The sequence below is a fragment of the Ochotona princeps genome, chromosome 14, assembly GCF_030435755.1.
Source record: "Ochotona princeps isolate mOchPri1 chromosome 14, mOchPri1.hap1, whole genome shotgun sequence".
NCBI classification, from domain to species: Eukaryota; Metazoa; Chordata; class Mammalia; order Lagomorpha; family Ochotonidae; genus Ochotona; species Ochotona princeps.
The window spans coordinates 43,454,807-43,475,219 of NC_080845.1; the positions used below are offsets into that span (position 1 = coordinate 43,454,807).

General features: G+C 38.8%; 1 protein-coding gene and 1 non-coding gene across 3 annotated transcripts in view; both read right to left on the reverse strand.

Moving 5' to 3' along the window:
- DENND4C (DENN domain containing 4C) overlaps positions 1-20,413 on the reverse strand; it is a 119,058-nt gene that overhangs the window by 30,373 nt on the left and 68,272 nt on the right. Inside the window, exons 16-23 of one of the 2 annotated variants that reach the window (XM_036496749.2) lie at positions 19,936-20,068; positions 17,305-17,511; positions 15,558-15,686; positions 13,700-13,844; positions 13,311-13,457; positions 8,557-8,679; positions 7,501-7,647; positions 1,537-2,714 (exon numbers count right to left, since the gene is read on the reverse strand). In XM_036496749.2, the coding sequence (XP_036352642.2) occupies positions 1,537-2,714; positions 7,501-7,647; positions 8,557-8,679; positions 13,311-13,457; positions 13,700-13,844; positions 15,558-15,686; positions 17,305-17,511; positions 19,936-20,068 (2,209 nt within the window). The remainder of the gene's footprint in view (positions 1-1,536; positions 2,715-7,500; positions 7,648-8,556; positions 8,680-13,310; positions 13,458-13,699; positions 13,845-15,557; positions 15,687-17,304; positions 17,512-19,935; positions 20,069-20,413) is intronic. The other variant, XM_004581082.3, reaches the window with a different exon arrangement.
- On the reverse strand, positions 9,586-9,684 carry LOC118759953 (small nucleolar RNA U13). Its single transcript, XR_004996491.1, has one exon. It is a non-coding gene; the product is annotated as a small nucleolar RNA U13 (small nucleolar RNA).

Genomic DNA, 20,413 nt, shown 5'->3' on the forward strand with positions numbered 1-20,413 from the left:
GAAAAGAAAAGAAAATTTTTAAAATTTATTTATTTTTATTGCAAAGCCAGAAAGGAGGAGATACAGAGAGGATGATTATCCGTCCGATGATTCATTTCCCAACTGACCATAATGGGATCCCGGTGTGTTCAACAAGAAGACTTTAACTGCTACGTTCTCATGCCAGGCCTTGCTGCTCTCTTTTTATGTGATCCTGGGAAATTAACTAGCCTCTTTGAATCTAAAATTTCATTTATACGAAATGGTGACAATACTACTTGGTGGAGTTGCTTTGAAATGAAATAGAAGGGGGCCCGGCGCAGTGGCCTAGCACCTAAAGTTCTCGCCTTGAACGCGCCGGGATTCCATATGGGCACTGGCTCTAATCCCGGCAGCTCCACTTCCCATCCAGCTCCCTGCTTGTGGCCTGGGAAAGCAGTTGAGGACGACCCAATGCACTGGGACCCCACATCTGCGTGGGAGACCTAGAGGAAGTTCCTGGTTCCCAGCTTCAGATCAGCGCAGCACCGGCCGTCATGGTCACTTGGGGAATGAATCATTGGACAGAAGATCTTGTTTCTCCAACTCTCTGCATATCTGACTTTGCAATAAAAATAAATCAATCTTAAAAAAAAAATACAAATTAAATACCAGTGATGGCATAGTAGATTAAGCCTCTGCCTGTACTCCTATTCCGACCTAGTTCCTCACTAACACGCCAGCAAAAGCAGTGGGAGCTGGATGGGAAGCAGGGTTACCGGGACACAAACTGACAACCCTATGCAATCCAGACACATGCAAGACAAGGATCCTAGCTACCAGGCTATTGTTGCAGGCATGAATGCTCAACGTTTGACCAGGCATCCTACTAACAAATCTGGAAAAGCACCCAAAGATGGCCCAAGTGTTTGAACCCCCACCACCCATGTAGGAGGGCACATGGAATTCCATGTACCTGGCTTCAATCTCGCCAGTTCTGGCTGTTGCAGCCATTTGGGTTGCAAATCAGCAGATGGAAGATCTCTCTAACTCTTCCTCTCCATCACTCTGCCTTTCACATAGACTATCTAAAAGATGTATTTAAAGATTATTTTAAAGATCTATTTTTACCTGAAAGGCATGCTTACAGACAGAGAAGGAAAGATCGAGAGAGAGAGAGAGAGCATGCAATTCCATCTGCAGGTTCCCCCCCCAAATGGCTACAACAGCCAGAATTGAGCTGATCCAAAGGCAGGAACCAGGAGCTTTCTCCAGGCTTCCCACCAGAGTACAGGGGCCAAAGAACTTGAGTCATCTTTTGCTCCTTTCCCAGGCCAAAGACAGGAACATGCATCAGAAGTGGAACAGCCATGATTTGAACTGACCACCATATGGGATGCTAGCATAGCAGGAGCAGGATTTGCCTACAAAGCCACCACACTGGCCCTTAAACAAAATATTTCCTAAAAAACCTTGATTCAGAAAGCAGTCCTGATATTCTATTTCTGTATTATGAATTTATTTACATATATGCTCAAACATTCCAGCATCACACAAAATAAACACATAAAACCTTACCTCATCATCTGAGTAGTTGTAGACGGATGATACAGCAACCCACATCTTACTGGCTACGGTCGCTGCTTGTTTCATACCAGATTTTAGGACATCTAACTTGGGTCCTGACAGTATGTTATCCAGCTTTAGTCCTGACAAAGAATTCACTACAGAACCCAATGAGCCATGTGGTGAAGAACGCACCAGTGCTGATAAAGAAGTTGAACGATCTTTATGAGTTCTATAAGGAGTTTGCTGCTTCATACGCCCAGTAAAAGTTTTTGATCTAGACACTGCAGGAGAGCTCTTTCCGCTTTCAGGATTTTCTTGTGCTGATGGACCAGGATCTGAAGGCAAGCTTGATCTCCTCTCTAATGCGTGAATAAATGCAGGGGAAGTGCAGGACTCCTTGTTTCCCTCTCCATGTAATTCCATGCTGGAAGATTTATTACCCAGGGGACTTTTGAGGTTCATATAGCTCTCAATTTCATCAGCCAGATTACGTGCAATAACTGGAGAAAACACCTTTTCTTCAGAATCGGGCGTTTTTTCACCTGTGCACTCAGTGGCTAAAAGAGATAAAGGATCTAGTCCAGTTTCCACATCTTCTCTCTCTACAGCTTTAACGACCCCATATAAACTGTTTCTCTTACTCATTAGATCTTTAGCGTCTGTTTTCCCATCTACGGACTGATGACCCTGACTATCACCTGACTGACTGCTGTGCGCGTCCTTTGTCATACCAGTTTCAGCCACATCATCACCGAGCACAAACACGGGCTCTGCGGGCTCCTGGCTCTCGTCAAGCATTTCCAGCACAGAAGATGGCCTGTTATCTGAATCTTGAAGGCTAGAAGACACACGAGTCCTTGCATCAGCCACATGAGAGCCGGCATTCTCAAGGCTGAAGGTTCTTGCACTGAGTAGTGGAGAAGTCTTGGGAGGCCCTGTCAATGCTGCTGTGAGAATCCTGGCGTCCGCCCCAAGCATGAGAGCCATTTCACTGGAATTCAAATCCAAGCTGTTCTTCTTAAGTAACATTCCTGCTCGACTTTCAGAACTAAAACTGCAACTCCTTTCTGCAAAATGCTTTTGTCGTTTTTCTCCTCTATCACCATCTTTCTTGAGACTAATAACTTCACTAGAAACTACATCTTCCACTGGATCTTGAGAAGAAAGTAGTGCATTTGATGTACTACCTAAAATGGACAGAATAATAAAAGATGACTCTCGGGCTTTCCAACATAACCGTCACACCAAAATACTGCTTTTATGATTAGGAAAGTGGCACATACTCAGAGTGTAAGATTCAGAGGATATAAAGAAGACACACAGGGGAAAAAGTACCTATAAAAGCAGCTATTCAACTCTGCATGCCTGTCAGAGATAACATTTTAATGTATAACGTTTTATTCTCTAGGCATATTTATACTGACTAAAAAAAAAAATTTCATGGCTGGTGCTGTAGCACAGCATGAGATGCCTGCAGCACTGGCATCTCATATGGGTTCCAGATCAAATCCCAATGGATGCACTTCTAATCCAGTTCCCTGCTCCTGGGCCTGGAAAAACAACAGAAGATGGACCGACTGCTTGGACTCCTTTACTCACATGGGAGACCTGAATGAAGCTCCTGGTTTCAACTGGGCTCAGCCCTGGCTGTTGAGGCCATTGGGAAGTTAACCAGTGGATTGAAAAATCTCATTTCTTTTTCTGTCTTTGCCTTTCAAATAAGTAAATCTTTAAAACAAACAAAAAAATAGGGGCCTAGTAGTGTGACACACCAAGTTAAATTGCAATGCCAGCATTCATAGGGGCATCAGTTCAAGTACCAGCTCAACAACAACAAAGACCATACAATATATGCTCAATATAACTTTACTGTTTAACAAAACATACCACAATTATCAATCATTTATCAATAGATTTACTGCTTTTCAAGAGGCTTACATTCAATTCAGAAACACATCGAATGAAATATCAAACCTCAAACAAAAATACTTCTGGATTAACTTTCAAACAATTTAATTTCTAATTCAACAAGTAATTGCCACATACTCTCTCAGAACAAAGCATATTTATCATAATTAAAGAATTATTATACATTTGCCATCAGCAAAGCCTAAGTACGACTAAATAAGAAATTGCAGAACTGATTGTGACAGATTGGAAACTCCTCCCCGCCCTTTTTTTTCCTAAGGAGCTATTTATTTGAAAGGCAGAGTTACACAGAGTGAACCATCTACTGGTTCACTCCCCTCATGGCTGCGGTGGCTGGAGTTGGGCCAAGCTGAAGCCTGGAGCCCAGAGCTTCTTCCATGTCTTACATACGTGTGTAGGGACCCTAACACAGGGGCCATCTCTGCCACTTTTCTAGGCACATTAGCAGAGAGCAGGACTGAAAGTGTAACATTCAGGAAGGAGGGAAAAAGGGAGAGAAAAAAAGGAGAGATAAAGAGAGAGACAGAGATCTCACTCATTTTCTTTCCAACAAGTGAACACACAAGAGACTGGCAGTCTAGAACTCGAAAGAAGGCCCTCAATGAAACCCACCAATATGGGACCCTAATGGTAGACTTCCAAACTTACACAGCTGAAGGTAACAAAATTATTGTTTGTAAGTCACCCAGTCTATGGCATTGTGTTACAGCATTCCAAAAGGATGAGAACACCACTTATGCATAAAACTTCAAAAAAGTTAATGAAGAATACCCACCATGAAAAAAAAAATTTGCACAGAAAATCCTTTTTTCAACAAGATAAACTATCTTTCAACTAAATTTTCTACAAACTTTTTCTTTAAGATTTATTTATTTTTATCAGAAACTCAGGTCTTACAGAGAGGAGAGAGAAAAGATTTTCTGTCCACTAGTTCACTCTCCAAGTAGCCCCAATAGCCAATCTGAAGCCAGGAGCCAGGATCTGCCTCAAGGTCTCCCATGTGGGCACAGGTTCCCAAGGCTTTGAGCCATCCTCGACTGCTATCTCAGGCCACAAGCAGGGAGCGAAAAAGGGAAGTTGAGAAGCCGGAACACAAACTGGTGCCCATATGGGATCCTGTTGCATGCAAGGCAAGGACATCAGCCACTAGGCTATTATGCCAAGCCCAATTTTCCACTCATATTTATTTTCCACTCATTATTTGTTTTTTTAAGACTTTGGGGTTTAAAAGTGGTCCTTTAGAAGATATTTTTGTATACCTGCAAATGGATTTCAATACTCTTTTTAATTTTTCAAATTACTACTAAAAATCATAACCATATTAATGCGAACTGGTAATAAAAATCTAGATACATTCTTATAGCTAATAGGCGAACTTAGCTAACCAATTTAGTTCAAAATTGGTACTGGCATAAAAAAAAAAACTTACCAATAGTTCATACATAGATCTTTGTTCCTGGGTCTCATATTGTTAAGAATTTGGTGACACGGGCCCAGCACGATAGCGTAGTGGTTAAAGTCCTTGCCTTGCACGCCCGGGATCCCATCTGGTCACCGGTTCCAACACCGGCGGCCCTGCTTCCCATCCAGTTCCCTGCTTGTGGCCTGGGAAGGCAGTTGAGGACGGCCCAAAGCCTTGGGACCCTGCACCCGCGTGGGAGACCCAGAAGAACTCCTGGCTCCTGGCTTTGGATTGGCTCAGCTCCAGCCATTGCAGTCACCTGGGGAGTGAACCATCAGACACAAGATCTTCCTCTCTGTCTCTCCTCTCTGTCTATCCGTCTTTCAATAAAAATAAATAAATCTTTAAAAGAAAAAAAAAGAATTTGGTGACACATTTTATTCAATTTCAAAATGAGTTTGTTATATTATCAAAGCTCTATTACTTCCTCTTTCTCACTGGCATAAATCTTCCTTATCAAAATTTAATTAAGAATCTAGCTATATTGGGCCTGGCGGCGTGGCCTAGCAGCTAAAGTCCTCGCCTTGAATGCCCCAGGATCCCATATGGGCGCTAAGTTTAATCCCGGCAGCTCCACTTCCCATCCAGCTCCCTGCTTGTGGCCTGGGAAAGCAGTCAAGGATGGCCCAATGTATTGGGACACTACACCCACGTAGGAGACCTGGAAGAGGTTCCAGGTTCCCAGCTTCGGATCGGCGCAGCACCGGCCGTTGCGGCTCACTTGGGGAGTGAATCATCGGACGGAAGATCTTCCTCTCTGTCTCTCCTCCTCTCTGTACATCTGACTTTGTAATAAAATAAATAAATCTTAAAAAAAAAATCTAGCTATAGGCAACTACATAGACTGCCCTGTATCTAAGACAGGTATTACACTTATGGGAGAAAGGCAGCCAACAGTTGGAGGGCACTCCTGGCCTGGTTAATGCCAAACCTGCGTTAACACTACCAGTGTGCCAGCACAATTGCCTACTCTTTTTTTTTTTCCTAAAACATGTGGAGAAGGCAGGGGGACAATGGGTCAGGACATGCCACCCTGATCCCCAGGCATACCAAGCAGTGCTGCATAATAGAGACTATAGGTTGCCCAGGGACGGGGATCTGGGGACATATTGTAGTAGGGGCCACTAAGGACGTATCTGATATGTGGGGAGTGACTTCTGGGAGCTTCCACAGTCAGGGCCGACGCACCTGCAAGTAGGTGAGAGAATGGAGATGGAGTGGTTTAGAGGGAAGAAACCAGACAGTATGTCTGGGTCAGCCTACCGAGCCGGACTGACGGTGCACATAAAAGCTGGGAATGCCTGCAAGTGTTGGAGCAGGGATTGGGCTTTGTTAGGCTGTGGTCATTCCCACGCTAAGCTGTAGCTCTCACTAATGAGTCCAAGAGCCAGGGCTGTGGCCAGGCCAGGCCAGGCCAGGCTGGATAATAAGGCAGCACTCACCAGTACATGTGTGGGCCAGGACTTGGAATGGGTTGGGCTGGGCTTAGCAACAACAACAACAACCAAAAAAACCTTAAAAATAAAAAGTTCCTGTAATCCAATTATTAAAGAGAAAGAGGGAAGCATGAAGTTATTCCAGGAAAGTTTCTTGGAGGACGCCTCAATTAGATTGGATTCAAAATCTGATCATGGGGAAAATCTCAGTACATGTAGTCCAATCCTGGAGTACGCGGGCCTCCTCAGTTGCTAATGCTTATGCAGAGGACAATAGACCCAGATCCACTCAGGGGACATGACAGCCAACTCATCTTGACCAGCAGGGGATACTGACTGCCTCATCAGAGGATGGAAAGCAAAACAGACTGAACAACTCCTCTGGCCAAGCCTTGCAGCAAGAGTCTGGGTCTGTTGTTGCACTAAGGTGGACTTGGTCAGCCAACAGACCTTGGAAAATTTTTTTTCAACCCTGGTGCAACAATCTAAGGACACCTCAGAATTATCAAAACCACTCAACCAATACCCTCAGATCACTCTTCTGCACATTAGGGTCTCCAAGGCGTCACTGAATGACTGCCCCCAAACTGTGAGTACTGATGTGGTCTGACAGCAAGGAGTGGCCCCCACCCATTTCCCCAGCAATGGACATAGAAGAAAAAAAAAAAAACCTGAAATATTTGTGCTACTCACTTTCCTCCATACCTCAACCCTCTCCACCCTAATCGAAAGCCCACATGGATGTATATTCTTCTTAACTAAGTAAACAATGTTAAAAATAAAATTTAATTTAAAAAAAAATTAAGAAATAAGTTGACTAGAGAGAAGAGGAATGGGCCTTTATGCTAGCAGTTAAGATGCTCACATACCCTATCATAGTATTTGAGCTTGAATTCTTCCTTTGGCCCCTGATTCGCTTCCACCCAGACCACAGGAAGCAGTGATGATGACCGCCACCTACACAGGAGACTCGGAATGAGTTCCCAGGTCCCGGCTGCAGTTCGGCTAAGGGCCAATGATTGTGGGCAGTTGGGGAGTTAATGAATGGATGAGAGCACTTGCTTTTCAAATACATATATTAAAAAAAACACAAATATCCACAGAAGTGTATTTTAAATAGTTAATCGTCAACACGTAAAGACTCACCAGTGCTACTTTTCCTGCTATGAACATCAAATATGCCAGATGGAACTTTCACAATACTATTACCCCATGCAGGAGGTTCAGCAGGACTCTGAGACTCCGGACTAAGTTGCGAATGCTTTGGCACAATAACAGAGATGTCACACACCTCTAGAAAAAAGACATTTACATGTTATTCCTACCTTTCCAAATAAACAGAAACTATATATTGATTTCACTTATTATATGTATCTTTTTCTCCAGGCTAGAGTGAACACATAACTATTTTATTACCAATTTATTGTGTGTGGCTTATTTTGCCCCATAAATGCTTTATGTTAGTTCTAATAATCCTAACAAAAATTCCTCAATCAATTAAACTTCTGGCCTCCAGTTCTACTTCTCATTACTTGGCTTGCTTCAATTTAACTCTGGAACATAAAATCAGTAACATTATTAAAAAGTTATTATTATTTATTATTATTTATTTAGTTATTCATTATTATTTTATTTATTTATTACTATTATTATTATTATTATTTAAAAGGTTATTTTTGTGTGCTTTTAAAAAGTAAGGCAATAGGAAGAATACTTTATTATCAAAACCAAAATATTCCTCCATATTCCATAAAATGAGTACAGCAAATCATCTCAACCTCAATGAGTCCTACAAAAATCAGGAAAAGCTCATAATTTTTAACATACAAATGTAAAATATCCTTTTAAATATTTGAAGAACTTCCCATGGAAGAGTATTTTGAAATGTAAGAGACACAGAATACTAGGATTCAGTTTAGTCTTATTGTTTCACAAAGTACTTATGTGATTATCACAAATGAATACCTCATGAAAACCAACCATCACTACTTCCCTGAAACATTAAGGACTGATTTATAGTCTCAAAAGACTTCTTAAATTCTAAAACTCAGAGACTACTCAAATCTACCAATATATATTAGTACCTGGTATTTTACCAGACAGGCTTTATATACCAAAAATCATTACCAAAATGACCAAATAAGAAACTTTAAATTAATATGCACATTTTTCTGAAGAATTTTTAAAATATCAGTACTTAACCTTCTGTTTCCACTTTTGTTTTAGCTATTAATTCTCTTGCTAATTTTTCTTCAGGCACATGAACTTTTGTTTCCTCCTTCACAAGTTCATCCTTAGACCCATAGCCCTGGTCAGACTGACCACCTGTTAAAATAATGCAAACTTACATGTACATCTTCACATATAATTATTTATAAAATCACAGCAGTGAGGGTCAAAAAATTGGATTTCTGTCACTCACAAGAGAGATCTGAATTAAGTTTCTAGCTCAATGCCTAAGCCATTGTAGACACTTAGGGAGTAAACAAATAAATGAGAGTTCTCTCTCTCTTTATGTCTTTGACATAAGTAAATAAAAAATTTCTTCAAATCAATAAGATAATTCCATTATCTACAATTAAACTTAGAAAACATGAAGACAGCTCACAAACCACCAAGGATATTTCAAAAATACTGATCATGAGAAAGAACCATAACATCAGAAACATCAAGAGTAAAAGCCATTAAACATTTTCAAGCACTGAGCCTTAATTTCCTTGTCAGTAATTAAACAGACTTCGATGAGATGCGTTCAAAATGTTCTATACCATACTACCTTTTATAAAATAAAGATCATGGAATAAAACACACATATATCTGTTTACTTTTGCAAAAAGGCAGAAATTGTGGTCTGAAAATGATAAATGATAGCCTACCAGGGGTAGAGGAAAACAGAATGGAACGAATAAAAACAAAGGACATCTCACTAAGTACAGATAAGAATTGTATTATTTTTGTTTTTGAGATATAATATACTTCTACATATTCAAAACATAAAAATCAACTAAAACTATAGACAGAAACAAATAAAACAACTGCATGTCATATGTATAGCATAACCACAATGAAAGGGCCAGGGGAGGATTACTCTAAGTAATTTTCAAAATATTGTACATATATACTGAGCCTGAATAGTTTTTTCCCCCTTACAGGGTATCCTAAAATGAGTAACTATAGGGATATTATTCAGAGGCAGAATTTTCACTATGAAAGATGATAGATCTGTTTTTATATCATGAATCTAGATGATGCTCTAATCAGGTCTGAGGGAGTCACATCTCACACAGCAACATGAAAACCAATCATCACACTTATGAACCACAAAAGGATCCTAGATGTTTAAAACTGGTTTGTGGAAGACAAAGAAAAATACTGTGGTGCTGATTTAGAATTACAGATATTTCTAAAAATATGCACAAACACCGACACAATTTCTTTATGGTAAGGAAAGCGTAGAAGCAGCAATATAATGGCAGCAATGAGCATACCTAACAGCCCAGATCTTGGCTTCTAAAGTCTATTTCCTACTCTGTGATCCTTGAAGAAAAGGCCATTCCAAAGCACAGGGAGGGAAATGTAAAAATGAACCAAGGACACTCTTTTGTGCCAGAAAGGAAGAGCTCAAAAACATGATAGGGTACGATAGCTCATAGGAACTAGCTTACAAAGGCTCCCACTGGCCAAAATTGGGATAATTCAAAGCTCAATTAAGGACAGTAATGGATTATATACCACTGAATAAAATGGGATATCCACACTAATAACAGACACATCTTTAAAATGGAGGAAAAAATCCCTCCACTTTCCTGCATGCCATCTCCCAAATGCAAAAGGACTAATAGTTGGCAGAAATCACTATTTTGCAAGTATCAGAGTAAGAACTGGTATGGGCAAATATTGTCAATGAATGCTAATTTTAATTTTAACAAGGAAAGTACAGTAAGAAAAGAATATCATGACATGGTCTCACAGTATCCCATCACAGATGGGAAAAGAGTTAAGTGTATAAAGAGCAGCCAGACAATAGTGAGACCAGGTAATCAAAATTAATGGCACCGAGAGGCAGAAACACATTGCTTGCCTAAGGATGTCCTTACTTGAGAAGCAAACTCATCCATGTAGTATGAGGAAGCTTCAAAAAGTTCATGGGATAAAGGATTTTAAATGGAAAACGGAATTAAGAAGCAATGTTAAGTTTATCAGGAGCTTTGTGAATATATCTTGCACACCCCTAACTTATCCTAAAATAATCACAATGAGAAATATCATACAAATAAAATGAATTATTCGCAGAGCTCAAGGCCATGAAAGATTAAAAAAAGAAAAGGTTCAAAAATGGTGCCACGTTAAGAGATTAAAAAGTACCAAAAAGGACACTAGGAAAACTGAATAGAGCATAGAAATAAAATAGTAGCTCACCACCTTCCTGAATTTGGTAACCTGTAGTGATGTATGAGAAAACAACACTGACATTTTCATGGGTAAATACATAAAATCTATGCAACTTGTTCAGATGATTTAGGAAAAATAAATTATTTGTACATGTGTATAGAACAAAAATCAAATGTGAGAAAAATGAGTGAATAAAAAAGATATTCAGGCTACTCTTCTTTCTTCTTTAGGTTTCAAATTATTTCAAAATACAATTTTCTTTTTTTTTCCCCTTAAATCAAACTGTAATTAAGATTTATTTTTATTGGAAAAGCAGATTTATAAAAAGAAGCAAAGAGGGAAAGCTCTTCCATCCATTGTTCCACTCCCTAAGTGCTTGTGACAGTGGGACCTGAGCCAATCTGAAGCTAGGAGCTTCTCCAGGTCTCCCATGACGGCCCAAGGACTTGAGCCATCATCTGCCGATTTCCCAGGGCACGAGCAGGGAGCTGGCTGGGAAGTAGAACAATCTGGATAAGAACTGGAGCTCACATGGGATCCTGCAAAATACAATTTTCTAAAAGTCTGTTTAAGTTTAAAAGCACTAAAATTTAAAATCAAAATAAAGATAAAAAATTGAGTATAACAATGCCAATGAAAGAAAATAAAATATGTAGTACTCCCATTTGCCTCCATTTGTTACACTGCCACAGATTTTTGGGTTTAACATTCAAAAAAACAGTTAAATCTTTCTTAAATCCCACTGTATAGAATGACTAACTTCAGTCACTTTTTAATTGGCCTGGTAAAATAATACGGTAACATACAATGGACAGTAGACTGGAAATAAGGTTACCTGATTAAACCTGATATGCTCCTAATAAGCAAAGTGACTCAGTATCAGATACCAAGTGAAAAGATTCCATGAGATAATCCCTAATGAAATGAACAATTAAGTAAGTATCTAGGCTGGAAACATACATAACTATCAAATGGCATCACCAAACACAGATGCATAATCATTGTAAATTCAGTATCTGGGATGAAGTCAATTAAAATGCAACTAAAAGAAAATATATGCAAAAGGGATCCAAAGTTTGATAAAGAACATTTATACCAGTTACCTATAATTATTGGAAGTCTGCTACTTTTATTAAAAGATTAAATTGTCTTTACAATTTAAAACACTACAGCTTAAAACACTAAAGGGAAACACTAAGAACACTACAGGGAAAAAGGAGGAGTGTTTATTATTATGCACACAAAACCCACTTCTACAAAAACAACAGAAACAAATAAAACAAGGTGACATTAAAATGAAAGTCAAAAATTTATACTTATTAATCTACAAAGAAAACTGAAAATTAGGAAAGTTAAGTGCAAAAAGGAGTGTAAGTCACAGCCTTATGTGATTTTCAATGATTTTCTCTTGCCCTTTTACTTATTAGAAGATAGTTTTCGGATGAGAAATGGCAGATCAATTTTGAAAAGTCCACCAGCTGGAACAACTGATTCTTTAATGCTCATAACAATATTTGACATAATCTTATTATCAATCAAAGTCAAAATAAGAATTATAGCATGGTATACTATATTTAGAATTAAAACAACAAATACGCTTTGAAAACTGACCATAAGATTTTTTTTTCAGATTTTCACTAGAGTATATATATAATTACATTTATCTGAACAAGAAAAGTGAAAAAAAATGAAAACTGCTTTCCACTTGTAATACTTAAAGTACAACAAAGGTCTTTCCCCCACCCTTTCCTGTGAGCAAAATGCAACCTAATAAATGGGGAATTACCTGAAGTAGTTAACATTCAAGGGCAGAATTAATGCACACGTGTATCCATAGCTCCACGTCAAACAAGTCTGTGTGCACCCCACACCATGACAGCCAAGGACAAATGCAGCACCAAGAAACAGCACAGAGCAAAAGCAGAGCAACAGAGAGCAGAGAAAAGGAAACTTCAGTCACCGAGATAAGTTCATTAGAAGAAGCACAGAAACTGAGATTCAGAATACTTTTCCAAGGAAGGCTTGAGATAATAACAGCAACCACAACCGCAACAACAACAAAAACACACACAGAAGGATTTGCAACACACATGTATCCGCACATAATGCTACTTTAATTATATTTATTTATAATTTGAGGACAGATGACTCCATGGCTACAGATGTAAGCAGCTTCAGTTAGCTTCTCAGATTTTTGTCATTTCAAACACAATCTCTTTCTCACATATGTGACTTGTTTTCTACCCTCTATAGTACTCACACACTCAAAGACTGAAGTTAAGTTTTCCATTTCATAAATGTGTACTTCCAAATTGTGTCACTAATGTTCATTATATCACAATTATTCCTATTATATAATATGATGTCACAAATTCATGATACAAAATTAAAAGAAACATTACACCACCGGAAATGATCTACAGAAGTGTAATTTCTTGTCTTATTAATATATAGTACTTTCAAAGTATTTACATTACAAATTCAAGGAAAGTTAAGTATTTTTGAAAAAGGAAAGACTTAACATGAGATTAAGTGAAGGGTTAGTAAAATCCAGATTTTAGTACCTGTGCTAGAGTGATTATCAACGGAATCAAGACTGATTAAATCTCTGACGAAGACTGTGTGCTCCCCATTGTTAGCATCATTACAACTATCCACGCTACCATGGCTCACCGTGTCCCCATCACTTCCACCTGTGGCATTCTGAGGAACTAGAGATAAGCACAATGCAGTTCAATCTCTGAGACTAAACATGCAGGACCCACAGTTCATTCAGTTATCAAACACTTTCTAAATGTGAAAAAAACAATTACAACTTTAAACTGAGGTAGGTTGTCTTTATCTATATAAGAAAATAAAATAAAAGTAAGTTTTGTACTTCTTATAATAAAAAATTAATATGTCTACAAGCTTATGGCTCAAAAAAAAGTATCTTATCATCCACACATCTTACCTGATATTGAAGAGCTCTCTGATTTTTGCACAGTCTTTTTAAGTGGCTGCCTAAATTGTGCCAAACCACGTACCACATTTCGTATCTTTGTCCACAAGAAGATACCACTGCGGGTACTGCTAGGCCATGGGCTCTCCAAAACTACCTAAAGCACAGTAAGGGAAAAGTAATGTCTACTGGGAATATTTTATTTTAAAAACACGTACCTGTGTATGTGTGCCTGTGTAAACCGACAGAAGGATAAAAACAGAAATACAAAGAATTATACCACCCAACAGATTTACAAAAAAAAAAAAAAATACTCAACAGCTCTAATTATCAGAGAAATGCAAAATAAAGGCACAAAGAGTATCAAGTCATACATATTAGAATGAGTAGTGTCAAGAAGAAGCAATACAGGCGCAGGCATTCAGCACAGTGGTTAAGCCATCCGCCCCTTGGATGCCCAAATTACTGTGCCTAACGTTTAGTCCTGCCTCTACTTCCAATTTTAGCTTCCTGCTAAAGTATACCTTAGAAGGCAGCAGGAGGCACCTCAAGTATTTGGGTCTCTGCCACCTACATGGAAGACCCAGAATGAGTTCCTGGCTCATGGCTTTGCCATTGCCCAACCTAGGCTGTTAAAAGCATTTGGGAGTAAACCAGTGGGTGGAAGATTTCAGTTTGCCTTTTTCTGACTTTTTGTCTTTCAAATAAGCCTTAAATATCAATCAAACAGTCAGTAAATAAATGAAGCCAGCATTGTGGTGCAGCAAATTGGGCTTCAATTGCAGTGTTAGCATCCCATAGAGGAGCTGTGTTGAAAATCCCAATTGTTCCACTTTCAATCCAGCCTCCTGTGGAAGTGCCTGAGTGATGGGCACTGGGGAATGAATCAGCAGATGGAAGATCTCTGTCTCTTCCTCTCTATATAATGCTCTGGTGTTCAAATAAATAAATCTAAAAAAAACATGAACTATCAAATGATCCTACAATCCTAATCCTGAGAATATATCCACAGGAAGTAAAATTAATATGTCAAAGACGTTACTGCACTCCTCTGTTCACTATAAGGTAATTCACAACAGCCAAGATACAAAATCAACCTAATTTCCATATACATTAACAAATGAATGTATACAGAAAATATAATATTTATATACAATGGAATATTATCCAGGTTTTAAAAAGAAGGAAATTCTGTAATTTGAGATACCTAGGATGAATCTGGAGGACAGTAAGTCCCCCTGGTAAAATAAACCAGATACAGATAGACAAATACCACATAGCCTCACCTACGTGTAGAATCTTAAATAACTGAGCTCATGCAAGCAGAAAGTAGAATAAAGGTCACCAGGGGTTTCTACAGTTGGGTTGGGGACATGGCCTAAACAAATGCCAATCAAAGAACACAAAATTTCAGTTACATGGAAGTAATAAATACAAGAAATCATTTTGTACGGGTCTGCTGCAGTACCCTAGTGGCTAAAGTCCTCGCCTTGCATGTGTCGGTATGCCATATGGGTACCAGTTCCTATCCTGGCTGCTCCATTTCCCTTCCAGCTCCCTGCTTGTAGCCTGGGAAAACAGTTATTTTGTGTTACTTTGAGTTATCCTGAAAATCACTAAGAGAGTAGACTTTCAGTGTTCTCATCACAAAACACAGGTAAGTATGTGAGGCAATGTATACATTAGTTAGCCAGAGAGGAAATTCCAGAGTACATATATTTTCAAACATTATGTTGTTTTTGTACATAATAATTACAATTTTTTCTTGTCAACTGTAAAAAAAAAATCCTAAGAGAAGTTTCATGAATAATAAAAGGTATAAAATTACTCATAAGAGTAACATATACTATCTAAGATCAATTCTACTTACCTTATTATAATAACCATAAGTAATAGCATTTGGATTTATCTTAGCAGTTTTCATTTCAAATAAGACTCTCACTGCTAAAACAGGATGTCCCCAAAGTCCACAGAGCTGCATTACTACACGATAGCACACCTAGCAAAAAACACCAGCAAACAGTCGTAAGCATAGTAAGCTACCATAAATTTGCAGAAACAGTACAACAGTTTCACATAATTAGCTTCATAGTGTTATTGAACAGTATTTTCTCCTGGTTTAAGCATCTTAGTAAACTGTTTTAAAAATCTATTCATCAGAGCAGATGTCAGGAGCAGTTCACACACTTGGGGAATGCACGCATCCTAAGTCAGAGTGCTAAGTTCAAGTATTGCTTCTGCTCACAACTCAGCTTCCCGAGAGACAGCAGGTAATGGTTCAAGAGACTGGGTCCCTGCTGTCCACATGAAGATAGGCTTGAGTCCCCGGCTCCTGGGTCTGGCCTCTGAGCAGCTCTGGCTATTGCAAGCATTTGGAGGGAGTGAATCAGCAGATGGACGATCTCTCTGGCTAACTCTGTCTCTCTTCTCCAAATAAAATAAAATTTTTAAGAAAATCTATTCACCAGTGAAAACACAAGAATTATCAATTATTTTATGTAAGACCCCCAGTACATGTCCTATCCACATTAATGTACTACTGCCTATACATGTTAATCACTATTATTCTCCATAATTTGGGAAGAAATCCATTTCTAAAATAACATAATTAAAATAGCTCTCTTCCCAATCACTCCACTTTACACACCATGTCAAAGACAGCACCACTAGGATATCTGTAAAACAAACAGGATTTACGGGCCTGGCGGCGTGGCCTAGTGGCTAAGGTCCTCGCCTTGAACGCACCGGGATCCCATATGAGCGTTGGGACCCTTAACCAGCATGGGAGACCCTGAAGAAGCTCCTGGCTCCTGATTTCGGATTGGCTCAGTTCTGGCCATTGTAACCAATCAGGGAGTGAACCAGCAGAGGGAAGATCTTCTCTGTCTCTCCTTCTTTCTGTATATCTGCCTCTCTGATAATAAACAAACAAACAAACAAACAAACAAGCACTAATTTAAAAATTGCAGGCCTGGTCTGGTGCACTAGTGGCTAAAGTCCTGGTCCTGCACATGCCAGGATCCCATATGGGTGCTGGTACTAATTCCAGCTCCCTGTTTGTGACTTGGGGAAGCAATAGAGGATGCCCAAAGCCTTGGGATCCTGCACCCATGTGGGAGACCTGGAAGAGGCTCCTGGCTCCTGGCTTCGGATTAGCGTGGCTCTGGCTGTTTGTATATCTGCCTTTCCAATAAAAATAAAATAAACCTTTTTAAAAAATTGTATTAAAAATATAGTAAGTTTCTATAATGGGGCAGGGTATTTGGTGAAAGAATCGCAATTTTTTGGAAACCTACATCCAACAACCAAGTACCCGGTTTGAGTCCCAGGTATTCTGCATCTGATCTAGATTCCTGCTAATTCACAGCCAGAGTGACAGCAGGTGCAGGATCAAATACTTAGGGTCTTTTTCATCGATATAAAAAATCTGTATGAAGATCTGGGCTCCTGGCTTTGACCTGGCCTGGCCTGGCCTGGCCTAGTGGCTGCCGGTATTAACAAAAGCAACCAGTGAATGGAATATCTCTGCTTCTCTTTCAAGTAAAAATTAAAATAAAATTGAAAACAATTTTAAAGGTGTATAGTAAGATTTATGTATAATAATTTCTTATACTTACCTCATCTAGTGGGTCCACATCTGTTTTCCTCATCTTAATGAGTACATCATAGGCCTGCTGAAGTGCTTTGACCTTTGGATGGGAAACTCTAACGTAGGCTGGGAGACAAATAAACCATAAACTGTAACAGTGACTGAACAGACACTTGGCCCACTGTGGAGGGTTTGTGTAACATCTCTTTGCCAATTTGTTAGCTGTTCTTATTTCCTAAGAAGAGAATAAGTAAAAATTGGATGGTGAATATGAAAGTTGAGTAGAGTGGAAGAAGTGAGAAAGGAAGCAGACAAAAACAACGCAGTGGTTAATTAGATGTCCTTCATACACGAGGCACTGGCTTAACCACGTAGAGCTGATGAGTCCTTCCATTCTAATCCTGAAAAAGCAATATTCTTTTCATTCTTCTGTCTGCTAAAGTTTCAGATGTCCAGGGGTAGGAGGTTTGGCTCGTGGCACATGAAAATACAGAGTTGTCCAGATATACGAGTTGACCATTAGTGTATTTTTGTTACACATTTTTCTGCTGGGACGCATTCTATAATAAAAGGGTTTTAGAGATCCCGGATCCATAGCCTGGTGGCTAAAGTCCTCATCTTGCATGCGCTGGGATCCCATATGGGCGTTGATTCATTACCTGGCAGGCCCGCTTCCCATCTACCTCCCTGCTTGTGGCCTGGGAAAGCAGAAGGGACAGCCCAAAGCCTTGGGACCCTGCACCTGTGTGGGAGACCCGGAAGAAGCTCCAGGCTTCAGATAGGCTGTGCTCTGGCCATTGAGGCTACTTTGGGAGTGAACCAGAGGATGGAAGATCTTCATCTCTGTCTCTTCTCTCTGTATATCTGACTTTCCAATAAAATAAACAAATAAATCTTATTATTATTTTTTAAAAGGGTCTTACTATATATTGATTTCACTTTTGGGATTTGTCTCTCTGGTCCCTGAAGATGTGTTTTAGATATAGTCCTTTTTTTCCTAAGATCATAAGTTCCTTTTCATTCTTACCTACTTTGTCATAGGAGAACGGGGAAGAAATCTGTTGAAAATTAGATTTAGAGACAGTAGCAAACTGCTTTCATTTTAGAAACTTGCCTTTATTAAACTGGCAACAGAAAAAAAAATCCCTTAGTTTTCCTTTCAAACACAATTGACATTAACTGTAAGAAATGAGGGAACTTCAGGATATCTCTAGGATCGTAGGGAATGAGGGGTAAAACTCAAACCAAGAGATTCACTCTAAAATTTTTCATGTCTTAAAATTACTGAAAATGTCAATGCACATATGAACAATATTGAATTGCTTAAGTCATACTTAAATAGGCCCTTAAATCTTTATTCCTAAATCACATGTAGGAGCAAAGTAAGATACCTAGGTTGTCTTCAGTTAACGACCTTTAGAGTGAAGTATTTGGTTTGAAGTATATGTATATTAGTCACCAGGGAAACGCAAATCAAACCAAAATAAGGTATCACATTATACCTATCAGATAGCTATACACAAGAAGATGGGCACCCTCAAGAAATAATAAGGATAATGTGCAATTGAAATGGTGCAGCCACTTTGCAAAAGGGTCTAGCAGTTCCTTTAAAGGTGAAACAGACTTGCCATATGACATAATAATTCTGCTCCTAGGTATGTGCCTCAAAGAAATGAAAACAAACAACCATACAAATACTTACACACAAATATTCAATGCATTCTTCATAATAGCCAAAAAAATAGGAACGAGCAACTCTGCTCATGAATAAATTAGTAATTGTGTATACATATAATGGAATATTACTCGGCAATATGAACAGCTGAAATACTAATACATGCTACGATATGGATGATCATCCAAAACACTGTTGTAACAGACACAAGCCACAAAAAAAAAGAACATATATAATTCAATTTAAACGAAATGCCTGGAATAGACATGTTTTTACAGACAGATTTTTTACAAACATTTTTTTACAGACATGTTTTTACAACAGATTACTGGGTGCTAAAGCACCCATATGGCATCCGGGCTCGTTCAATGCAAAGACTTTAGCTGCTAGGCCACGGCGCCAGGCCCGAATTTGATTTTAAAAGGCATATTTGGGCCCGGCGTCATAGCCGAGTGGGTAAAGTCCTTGGTTTACATGCACCGGGATCCCATATGAGCACTGGTTCTAATCCATGGCGGTCCTGCGTCCCATTCCGCTTCCTCCCTATGACCTGGGAAAGCAGTCAAGGAAGGCCCAAAGCCTTGGGACCCTGTACCAGCATGGGAGACCTGGAAGAATCTCTTGGCTTCTGGCTTCGGATCAGCTCAGCTACAGCAGTTGAGACCACCTGGGGAGTGAACTAACAGATGGAAGATCTTCCTCTCTGTCTCTCCTCCTCTCTATATATCTATCTTTCCAATAAAATAAATAAATATATTTTTTAAAGGCATATTTGATTCCCAAGAATTCTCTTGAAGCATAAACAGAGGAATTAAAAACTTTAGCCTCTACATATTAAATTGGGCTGTAGAAAATCTAGTTTAATTCAATAATAACTATAAGCGCATCCTGAAATAGTTGCTGTAGAAATATTACTACAAGCTGTAATCATATACACACATTTTACATTTTAAATTAATACGTATTGCATAAAGAATATCTGACCTGTTTAGTTCTCATAGCCATGAGAGCTGGACTGTTTGTAATGCTACTGCCCGTAGGGTGTCTATTAGAACAAAGTTTCAACTCCTGTGGTCTGTCAAAAAGCTTAAGGTCCAGTCTTGGAAAGTATTTGTAACTAAAATGAAAAGCAAAAAATAGAGCTGCTGATTTAAAATACATTAACTCTTCATATTATTCCAGTATTTAGGTAAATATCTCTAATCTTCAATACCACTCAATATTATTCTTTAAAATCCTTACACAGAAAAGTATTCTTTAAAATATAAGAAAATGTAACTATAAGATACACAGACTTAACACTTTCAATAGAGTACATCTTGGCTCAATGAAAATTTATCTTTTAAATTTGTAATGTATTTTGAAATTGCTAGTGTTCTTCATAAAATTCACTTAGTACTTTAAAGAATAAAATTTGTATTTTGATTCGAAGGATGTATAAATTCATTCTTAGACACTATTT